General features: G+C 42.5%; 1 protein-coding gene across 2 annotated transcripts in view; it reads right to left on the bottom strand.

Annotated features, from left to right (window-relative positions):
- Window positions 1-480: 480 nt before the first annotated feature.
- Window positions 481-11,813, bottom strand: part of MCC (MCC, WNT signaling pathway regulator) — a 184,047-nt gene continuing 172,714 nt past the window's right edge. For both annotated transcript variants that reach the window (XM_027878017.1, XM_027878018.1), the window contains 2 exons: window positions 3,741-3,863; window positions 481-2,368 (listed from right to left, as the gene is read on the bottom strand). In XM_027878017.1, the coding sequence (XP_027733818.1) occupies window positions 2,188-2,368; window positions 3,741-3,863 (304 nt within the window). In that variant the 3' untranslated portion in view covers window positions 481-2,187. The remainder of the gene's footprint in view (window positions 2,369-3,740; window positions 3,864-11,813) is intronic.

Genomic DNA, 11,813 nt, shown 5'->3' with positions numbered 1-11,813 from the left:
TTGGAACAAGATGATCTTTTAAGGTCCCTTCCAAATAAGAGCCTAAGAGGCAATCCAGTGCAGTAGTTGTTTCTAGGCCTCTTCATTGAAGGGTATTTCACATGGACATTTTGAGATGACCTCAAGTCAGATGGGTGTTTCAGATGCCAGAAGACAAAAGTGTAACTGCATTTTTGCCACAGTACATAGTGGACATTTTCCTTCGTGTTTCCTCTGAAGCAAGTGTGCTCAGCTACAACTGAAGCTTATGGCAAAACCCCACATTCCTGTTGGCGAGAAACTTGGCCAAAAAAGGGAAATGCCATAGAAAGCTACTAAGCAAAACCATAAAGGCAGCAGAAATCAATGTGCCTCCTCCCTCAACAGACTGGTTTGCAAAAATTTCCATTCACATTGTAAATTAAGTGCAATTATCTTGAGGAAGAGGACTGATCAAAACCAATCCCAGGATGTTACTAACTAAAAATTTTGAAATCAGCATTAACTTGCTGTTGCAATCAATCATGCTGGCTTTGTAGATGAAATATCAGGCTCTGGAGAAGTAGGAATGACTATTTTAAGGAATGAAGACAACAGCAGCTACAGTAGAAAGAGATGAACACCAACTGCTACAGTTTCAGATGCAACCAGGATGCCATACTATGAATACAAATTCCCATATTTTGTCTGCCTGGCCTAACCCAACAATAGACAAAAACAGTTCAAGTCATCTAAAACTATTTCCTTAGTACTAGAAATGGGAGGAATAAGTGAGAGAAGTTATCATCATTCTAAATACACTTGTAAAGCTGGAGGTGCAACTCAACATGTAAAGCAAAAACGATGAATGACTCCTGAAATCAGATTCCCTAGGAAATAAGCCTGAAAAAAAGCAAAGCAGAGCTGTAACATAGTAGCAGGCTAGTACAGTGAATGGACTCCAGTTTGGCATGTTAAAACACATATGGAAGCTCTTTTATGTACTCTGTCAAAAATTAGAAGATTCTGAACATAACAGGTCCTATGGTAGACTCCTGTATTTTGACCCCAACAGAAATCAACCTTATCCCCATGATTTGCCTAATGTTCATTAACATAATAGGGCAACATTTGCAATTCAGACACTTTGACAATACAGTAATATGATGTGACTTAAATGAAAGAAGAACATGTTAGCAGTAACAAAAACCTAAGAAGCTGTAAGAAGACTTCACCATTCACATTCTGTTTGTGACAGGATATCCATACATCTACACATTTATAGTTTTGTGGCTATGTATTCAATATTAAACAGGTACATTCCTAATAAGTACCTTTTTTTGGTCAAAAAAAGTATTAAAAAAAGACATTCTACCTCTTGATCACAGTAAGCTGTAATAAGCACTATACATGTGACAAAAATGGCCCAGCTTCTTAGAGAAAACCTTGGTTATAATGTATTAGCAAGAAAAACCAACTCTTCCACAAAGTAGTTGTGAACACCATGCAATATAAATACCAGGAGGTCTCCTATAATTTCTTACCCACCCTTGGCTCAGACCATCTACGTCGAGTGGTGAAACTCACAGCCTTTAGCCCTCTTACAAACTGTAACAAATAGACCATCATCATGGTTCTCAGAGATGCAACTACGGTTTCTTGGTATTTTTCCAAATCAACAGGAATTTTCCTACCTGATCTGCACTGTGAGCAGTAGTATTGCAAATAGGGTGCAAAAAAGCAAGGCAGCCTGTCATCTCCCCTTTCTGTAGCTGCCCATTTGGTTGATTTAACCGCAACAGCAAGTCTTTCTTGAGGGTACAATATGGACGTGTGTGCAGAGGGAGTTCAGGGACTGGGAAAACTCTCAAATGATCTCCAAACAACCAAAATGAAAACCTCTCAAAATTAATTATTTTGCTATGTGAGACTGTCACCCATGGGACGTATATAAAATGGAAGAGAAGCTGTATGAATATAGACATAATGACACAGACAATGTACATAATTATAGCATGATAATTCAGGCACTGCCATTTTACATTATGAAACAGTTCTTAAGGTTAACATTTTTATTATCCCCATGACACCTCTCTGGGATCCCAGAGAAGGTGCTTTAAGTGTGTCAGCATTGACAGTCAGAGCTTTTAGCGTTTGAAGCTCCCTAGAAGTCAGCCTCCAAAACAAAGAAAGTTGTAATGGCACTAAGCATCCTTTAAAGAGATGCATTTAAAGTGAAGTTTCATTGGTGTGTGGTCTGGAGTTCTCTTCTTCCAGTAAAGCTATTCTTTGTTTGAGCATCCTCACTTGTGTTTCATGTCTCTCCACCATGGCCATCATTTGCGATTCCAGTTTCTTCAGCTTATTTTGATGCTTTTTCTTTGCTTTTTCATAAGCTGCTACCAAGTTGCTGTTAAAAACACAAGTCAATACAAGGGAATTCAAAAAGCCTTGTTCGTAGCAAGTGTTAAAAAAAATCCACCCCAAAGCCCCACCTTCAGAGAACTTTAAAGTTTGGGTACTTATAATCTTCTTAAAATTTACCAATGCTTTAAAATGGATTAGATCCAAACGTTATTGATTCAAATTCAGATCAATGTCAAAAGACATTGTCCATGTCTTTTCTGGGGAAATCACACACCTCTACCACTAAACTGGTAGAGGAAATATGTTAAAACATGGTTCAAAGAGCCAGACAGAAGTTGCTGACGATGACCTTGCAGAGCACTGTTTGTGAGTCAGGATATCACAACATTAAACATGTAATGATTTATAAGAACATTGCATGGCCAGAATCTTTTTAGAAAATCCAGGACTGATTTTGCATTTTCCATTTTAAAAAAATCACATTTACATTCAGATGATGCCATCCTTTGCTAATTTATCAGCTGCTGGGTAGGTTCTGTGCCTCCACCTTGACTGAGTAGGAAAGCTTGAGGTGGACGTTACAAAGGCTTTCAGGTATAATTTAAGAAAATTTGCATTGTGAGTGATAGGTTCCTTGCAGGAAGGCATCTGCAGTCCACCTTATTCATCCAAACACAGGGCCAGTAAAATGCCCTGAGTGAGCAGCAATACAGTTTACCTGTGATTATCCAAGAGAGTTTACTAATGAAGAGGGTGGAGCCAAAGAAAATGGAGAAATATAAAACAAGGTAACAGATTCATAAATCTGAGTTTTGTTTGTTTCTGTAAGTACATTTACTAGTAACTCAGTTAAGATTAACCTATTTCCCTACCTCTGTTCTTAACTATGTAGTTGTCAGTTGCCTACATGGGAGGTTTAGTAAGTAAATGGCCAGTCTTCGCGAACGAAGAACCGGGGAAGGTCTTTCCACCTTCCAGCCTGCGCATTGGATTTTTTAGGTGAGACACAGTGTGCGCGGAACTGAGCCCACCCTTTAATCCTGAGGTTCATCTGCCGGGGCCAAGCACGCTTGGACGGTGGCAGCGAGGTCCTCAGGACGTAGATGGATTGCCTTACAGGGCTAACAAGCTCCATCGGCCCGGGGAGTGGCCCCGACCGGGAATCGAACCCGGGTCTCTGCAGTGACAGTGCAGCGCCCTTACCCTCTAGACCACCAGGGGCTCCTGGGAGGTTTAGTAACTCCCACATCTCTAACTAGAGCCTTAAAGACTCAATGTGTGTGAGTACAAGGATCCAGAAACTTCTCATTAAGGTAAGGTGAATATTACAGTGCATTACCAGAACATAGAAAGAAAGAGAGAAAGAAAAAAAAAAAAAAATCAATGGCACATCCATCTGCTGGTAGATCCTTTACCTGTTTGCCCTTTTAAGGTCATTAACAAATTCTGCAGACTGCTGATGTCTGATCTCACTGCTCTTTGTGAGCCTCTCCAAAGCACTCACTAACTCCTGCACTCTAGCCTTCAATTTCTTCTCCCTGGATCAGGAAAAAAGGAGGTAGAAAACTATGTTCAAAACAGAAATAACACTTCAGCTTGCAAGTGAATAAACACTTGTTCTGTGCAGGGCTGACAGGCTGAAAATATTTCCCTTATTACTACTTGGATAACATAGGAGGTAGTTCTTACATTAAACTTTTCCAGATATTGATATTTATAACAGTCACCATTGTAAACTATATGATCAGAGGTACAACGGACAAAAAAGCGAACAAACTTCTCTGTATGCATTACATCACACTAAGAAATAAGCACAAAGATACATAAATAAAAGTTTAAGAATACCTGGAACATGCCACCTACTGTGTCTTGAATGAGATAACATAGAAAACTACCAAAGGCACTCAAACATCATGACCAATTTTAATTAAAAACAGCATACCAACATTGCTATTAAAAATACTTTACTAAACAAATTTCTTTTTACACAGAGCACCACAGAATGGTTTGGGTTGGAGGGGACTTCTAAAGGTCATCTGGCCAGACATCTAGCAGGGACATTGTCAAGTAGATCAGGTTCCTCAGGTTGCTCAGAGCCTCATTTGATCTGCCCTTGAATGTTTCCAGGTGTGGGGCACCTACCAGCTCTCTGGGCAACCTGTGCCAGTATTCACCACCCTCTGAGCAATTCCACTGATTTCAGTTATTGCCTCAAATTTACTCAAGTAATTTATATTTGATTATAAATATAAATACAGTCTGTACTACAGTAACTGACTAGCTTTTTATGGAGCCAGCAAGTCCAGTCTGCGTGGCAGTGAGAAAAAGTTAAGGAACAGGAGATGGGAGAAAAGGCGAGGGGGAGGGGAGGGGAGAAGAAATACAGAAGAAGAAAGAGCATTTTATTCTATGAAGGATTCTTCTTTCTTTCAAAGAAGGCAGAGCAGTGAGGCTTAAAATGCTGGTATAGTTACTACCACTTAATTGCTAACTATGAACCAAAAGCTAATTACATGAAGTGTGCCAAAATGGAAACAAGGTACCTTATAGTATTTTGACATTACAAGTATCTCTATGAGGAAAAGAAAAAAATGACTGTATGAGACACAAATTCTGAGGAGGAGCAAGCATTACAGCTTGGAGATTAAGATGGCTTTAAAAAGCATTTCCTAGCACAAGTAAGCATGTGGCATGAGGCAGGTGCTTCTCCCTGGGGAGCTCCCTGCTCAGAGCTGAAGGCTGCCCCACTCCTACAGGGCACTGTCACTGTGCTGGTGTGGAGACCCAGGAGCCTTTCCTCACAGCAGATAGCCCAGAGAAGAAAAGCATCAGATCTGAGAGAAAAAAAAAAGTTTTCAAGAATGACATGGAGCTGGGCTCAACTGGGACACAGATTTTGTAATATCAAATCTTACATTCATAACCTTTATGTGTTTGTATGTAGACATTTGTCTGCCCTTTGCTGCCCAGAACCACTTTGCAGTGACTGGCCTCTTCCTCCTGTTTTTGCTGCAGTGCTAAGGTGAGTATGCTAAGTTTCATCTCAACAACAAGACGACTGCTATCTCCCACACAAGCCCACTGGGAATGAACACCCTAAGCTTCCCCAGCTCTGAAGAGACCACACAGATGCTCCTCGAATCCCAGCTCAGCAGGCTGCAGTTCCGAGGGTGGCCTGGCTATGGCAGCCTTTTATTGCCAGAGACAAGGAGAGTGCCTGGCTTCAGCAGCTACAGAAGGGCTTTCACAAAGTCAGACGGGGATATATTCCAAGTTAACAGTTTATCCCAACAGACTCAGACGCTGGTTTACCGGCAAAATTGAGAAGGACATAAGAGGGCCCTTGTTGATGAAAAATCATCAGTATTCTTTGTACGTCCTTTCACGGAAAGGAACATGCTCTGTGTTTTCAAATAACACAATCTTTTTCCCTAGCGGTTAAAAGCTCATGACATCCACCTCAAATATAAATTTCATTTTTTATATACTATCTTGGCAGCCAGAAAGAGTCAGCACAGTCTATGGCCAAAGTCTGTGTTCTGCAAAGAAAACAGGAACAAAAATCCATTTTTTACTTTCAACAGAACATAAACAAGAAAACATCAGACTTGGCAGAGGCCAGACCTAATGTGTGTGTGGCATGGCACTACTGATATGAAGAACAGAGTAGGGTAAATTTGGTGCTTGCCTGCTCCAGGACCACAGCCAGAGGCTCTGGGAAGGTCAGTAACACCATGCTCAGCACAGCAACCTGGCATGAACAGCGAGGCCAACAAAATAAACATGCACAGCATTTGGGTGGGCAGAGAAATCTAAAAACCACACGAGGCTGACTTAACATTATGTTCAAGAAAAGGTATGGCTGTGAAAACACTGCACACTTGGGAAAAAACCCTGCAGAGCCACAGTTCACTGCCACTAAAGTCTTTAATACATCTGTTGTAACAAAAGCTGCGTGGAAAAGAAACACAGTGGAAAGACTTTGAGGAGCCTGTCATGCATGGTAAAGTTTGCTTGCTATGGTGACTGTTACATGATAAAACAATTATATCACCTTTTGTCTGTCTTCCACTCACACCTTTCAGTCAGCCCTGTTTAGTCCAAATCCAGCTAAACATCAAGCTGTTTTTCTTTATTTTTGGTCTATAACATCCTTAATCTTGCTGCTTGTCAAAGGCACAGAGCCAGCACCTGGGGCCTCCACAAGCTACTTAACTTTCAGATGCTAGATCTGAACCATCTAGCTAAATAGGTAACAGTGGGTAATACTTCAGACCTATAGATGACTCAAACTTACATTTACACATGGAAAACACATGTATTCATTCAGCTTTGAAGTCAGTGAAAACAGCATAAGCTAGTTCCAATTCAACCTTAATGTCACGGAAAATAACTGGTATTTTGATTGCACATGCTGAAATATCCCAAAAATCTTCTAAAACCCCAACCCACAGGGATCTACATTTACACCTTCTGTTCCTGATTTTAAAAATGCCTATCTAAATATCTGTACTTCAAGAGACATTTCATAGCACAAGTAACACCTGAGGAGACAGATGCAGCAGCAACAGTAAAGGCATAGTATCTTGTTTTAGTCTTGGAAATGGAGATGCACAAACACCTGGTTAATGACTATTACATGCAAAAAATATGTAAGGTTTTCCCCATAGCGCTGCACCTTTTCTTTTAGTAGCAGAGCCCTCAGAGCTGACCAGCAAATTCTCTACCCCTTCCTTAAAATTCCACGCCTCACAATGCTAACCCCTCCCACTTCCCTCCATTTCTATCACTAGTTACCTCAGTCTGGTCAGACTGTCCTTATTTCTCTTCAAAACTGATTGCTTGGTTAGGCAGTGAACCGGATTGATAATGAATCCTGAGCTGCTATTTGTATTCCTTTAATACAGTATAGGGTTAGCTGTCTTATGGAATTTCTAGCACCACTTCACTGTCCTGATTGCTCCTTTAAATCAGCAGGATTTGAAAAATCAGGCACTACAGGCTTAATATGGCAGAATATTTTAAAACAATAGTCATAGTCATATGCAGCATTTTTCCACAATGAGATGTCAAAGCTGCAAACCAGAGAAGGAACTGCATTTGAAGCGACAACCATATGAACATCCTACAACAGGGATCATCATATGGCTGTGGCACAGATTTCTGCTGCTGGTCTTCCAGAGTCGAGAATTCAAACTCACATGGAAGCTTACACACCAAATTCACACTGCAATGGTGCTCCAGGGCTGTAGTATGGACTTGTATGGATCCCAAAAAAGCATTTATATGTGTATTTTGATGGAAGAGGGAAGGAGAAGAAACTATTTTTTCTGAGAAAACAATTTCTGTGAGCCCCAAACTCACAAGTCTATCAGACTGCAGAAGTCAGCACAGATTTTGCTCCCAAGAGCTCCTCCTCCGAGTGGCTACTGCAGCTGGAGCCACAGAAAACACAGCCGTGACAGCTTGGGTGCACAGAGGCAATGAGCAAGTATTCCCAGAAAAGGGAATGAGCCCATGATCTGAGGGCATGGCTCACTTCCAGCACAAGGGTTCTCTGCTGCGGGGCACTTGAGAAGTCAGCTAGGGAAATCCCTGACTGCTCCCTTTTCAGGGAAAAGCTCAGAATGAGTGTATTCAGAGGCTTACAGCCTATGCCAACATCCGCTAAAACAGTATTTTCAGTGAAACACCTAATATGCTGGTAATAAAGACTTTTGTTTTGTATTTTCACAATCAAAACACTCAGTGGGCAGTTGCTAAGTGGTTTTCAAGGGTTTTTTATTTCAGACTTAAAGGATGACTGAATAGGAAGGGGATAACTGGTGTGTTTTGGTTTCAAGGCTACCACTGCAGCGGGTGGGGAATTCTGCCAGAGCAATAAAGGAAACTATGTGATATCGGGCACATTTCTGCAGTTTCTGTCAGTTTGGCCTCCACACAGTGACACCGTGTTTGGCACACAGTAATGTAAGCAAGGTCATGAACACCTTATATTTTCCCTCCTGTCTGGGCATTTCCAGACATGTTCAGGTTTCACATGCTAGAAGTCTTCCCAGATTTTCCTGCCCTTACTCATTTCATTGAAAATTCCCCACTGCTGCAAACAGGAAGCTGCTCTTCTCTGGCATGCAAAAAGTTGATTTTTCTGTGCCTGGCTTGGAGTGTACCCAGCTAACTCCCCTTTCTGTGAAAGCACCAGCTACCACCCCCCCTGCCCTGGGGTCAGGAGCACCACAGCTCCTGCCAAATCTGAAGCAAAAGAGGAACAATGAGCTCTCTCCAAATCAAGAGGTGAGAAAGTTTCCCATAGCCGGGCAGAGGAGTCCTGCCATCCCTGGGGCCATCCTTTTACTGACCAGGGTGCACTGCCTGCCACAAGCAGATCTCTTCAAATCCTGGCTCAGCTGTCAGAGTGGCACCATTGGCTTTAGCTCAGCACCTGCCCCTGAGCTCTGCAGACACAAAACTCTGAGGCAGCAGCACCAGCAGCAGCCAAGCAGCCAGTTCACAGGGACAGAGGCCAGAGGTTTCCTGGGCAAAACCATCCATGCAGGTGGGGCTGCCCCCAGGCGCCTGGGGCTTGGAGAGGTAGGAGAGGCACCTCCTGTGTGGTGGTCCAAAGCAATCTTCACGGTCCCTGCTTGGAAGGGGACGCACACACCTTCAATCCCACACTTCGCGCCCACTCCCTTCCTCATACCCTCCTGTTGTGAGCCTGCCATGATCCCTCACTGACTTTTCCAGTTGAACAGGGTGACACATGATTGTTTTTTCTAGGCATTTGACTCCTCTCCTCTCAGAAGATAACAGCTGGACATTTAAAAGGAATGCAGATAAATTCTCTTTTCATCAGCAGTTTAAACTAACATTCTACATCAGGCTGGCATGCAGAATCCCCAAGCTAATTCAAACGCATTCTTGCCTCACTGGTCTGGGTTGGTCTGCTAAGGAAAACAACTAATATATAATAACTTTTATAAAGAGGCAACAAAGCAATGCCTCACAAATGCCACGAAGGTATTAAAATCATCCTCTTCAAATGCCATGCCTTCCTGTCTCATCTCCTCGGGATTCACTAGGCTTGAGAACAAGTGTGCTGACTGCTACCTTTGCAAATGGAGCTTTTTCTGATCACAGATAAGATGAACAGTGCTTTAAGAAAACACTTTGCTGCTATAAAAATTGTACTGCCTTTTTTTTTTTTTTTCTCTAACTGTGAGATGCTTCGAGCAGATCTCCAAAACCAGACAGTACTACACGCATGTGTTACACCATCTGCAGTGGGGAGACAGGCCAGGTGTGGTCCTGGAAACAACAGACTGACAGCAGAAAGGGAGAACAGCCTTGCAGGGAGACAGCAGCATGCCTGCCACACTCACTGCTCAAAACTCTCACCCACATTTGCCAGCCCAGCCTGGAAGCTCTCCAGACCTGGAGCTACTTGGAACTCCCTGTGATGATTATATCCAAGTGCACAGCAGCTCAGCAGTTCAGATAACCACATAGTGGTAAGGAGAACTACTTATTCCATGTCAAAAGTAGAGAAAACTTATGGCTGTCTCTGATGCATGTAAAAAAAACTACTCGAGGTGCTTCTGAGTAAGAACCTTATATCATCACCGTGAATCGCTTCCCTTCTTGTGAAAAGGCTTCTCTCAGTGGGACTCTCCAGAGAGATTTCCAGAGGTCCTATCTCCTGAACCCCTCAGGCAGCAAAGGAAAACCACAGAAGGATACAATATAGTCACAAAAAAGATATCTCTGAAACTTGCAATGACTGCAATCCACGCCAGTGTCTGGCTTTCATATGTCTCTGAGTTGCTTATCTCTTGATTTAATGGATATGATAATTAAAGGACAGAAATAAGCAAATGTAACTGAGAAAAAGAAACTGAGAATGCATCAGTAGCTGCACAACAGCAAACCCTGCCTCCCTCTCCCCTCTTTTACCCACTATCTTCGCCCTGTACTTTGGTCAAAGAAAAAGAGGATTTTATGAATCAGTAAAAGTCCAAAGAGTAATTTTAAATCTGGATCATTACAACATGATGTGTTTTCGGTATTTCTACTTCTATTTCCAAGACACAGCCTGACCGATGGTCAAGACAGGCCTGAACTTCAACTATGCTTCCACAGACTTCTGGATCTTGCTATCACGAAACGAAGGCTGGCCCTTGAAAACACACCAAGCTGAGATGCCATCACATAAGTTTATGGAAGTTAAAACAAAGGATGGTGGCTTGATCTATCTCTCACTGACACTGTGTCAGGAAACAGCCACTGCCATGCCTTGGCCCAGCCTTCTGTTGAAATGGTTTCTCTCTGAAAAGAAGTTTGGCATAAAAAAAATTGCAGTCTTCAGACAAGCAAAAGGACCTAAGACTGCAATGAGCATTCTTGTGTCTCAACAGACACATAGAAGTTATTGCAATAGCATGAATGCTTTGTGTCCTACTAGAGTTACCTGCAGCTCCCACGTCAAGAGACGCAGGACCACAGCTCTGTGCAAAATGTTCTTTTTATTAAGAGCAAAAGAACTGTTTGCCAGTCCAACTGATTACAACTCCTTCTCCCTCCCCATGGCAACTTCCCTATTAGTAGCACCACTCAATATGTTCTCTCTCAGTTTAAAATTCATCAGACATGGTAAATGCATAGCTTCTTTGTTGTCTTGCCAGATGGAAAGTCACTCTTTTGTGAGGGAGATACTGAAACACGTCTAGAGTGACACAATTCATGTAACCCGGCACAGTCATCAAAGATCCTAACTTTGTGCCAAATGATGATGCAGCTCAGGTCTGAACAGTCAGTCTAGTTACAAAGTGTTTTGCCTGCCATAGCCCTTACCTAGTACTGCCAGATCCGTCCTGGCCAATCATTTTAATGCTTATAAGTGATTCTCTAAATACATAAACAAAATACAACCCTACAGAGACAGAAAAGATAACAGCAATTGGAAATACAAGGAGAGACTGCAGGAGGACCCCAACTGACAAAGCATTTCTAGCAAGGCCTAGGGAGAGGGAGAAGTTTTAGTCTTGCCAGTCTGGCCATTTTTCACAGAATGCAAGAATTTAGTGGAAGAAAAGATTAGTTACATCACCATTATCACCACCCTGCTAAAGCAAGGTGGAATTCTTCCTGCCTCTCTAATCCTTTCTGCCATCTCTAATGCATTCACTTGCATTAGTGCAAACCCTCGTATGTGCCTACTAAGTTACAAACTCACATAAGTCATATACAGCTCTCCCTGCCCTGCCACAGCAGAGCAGAATATAAAAAAAATGGCCAGTCTCTTCGCGAACGAAGAACCGGGGAAGGTCTTTCCACCTTCCAGCCTGCACATTGGATTTTTTAGGTGAGACACAGTGTGCGCGGAACTGAGCCCACCCTTTAATCCTGAGGTTCATCTGCCGGGGCCAAGCACGCTTGGACGGTGGCAGCGAGGTCCTCAGGACGTAGATGGATTGCCTTACAGGGCTAGC

Source organism: Empidonax traillii, unplaced genomic scaffold, assembly GCF_003031625.1.
Source record: "Empidonax traillii isolate 1590-97213 ecotype Southwest subspecies unplaced genomic scaffold, ASM303162v1 scaffold37:size1818073, whole genome shotgun sequence".
Lineage (NCBI taxonomy): Eukaryota > Metazoa > Chordata > Aves > Passeriformes > Tyrannidae > Empidonax > Empidonax traillii.
Note: the sequence above shows the minus strand (reverse complement) of the source record. Positions and strands in the feature narration are given on the sequence as shown.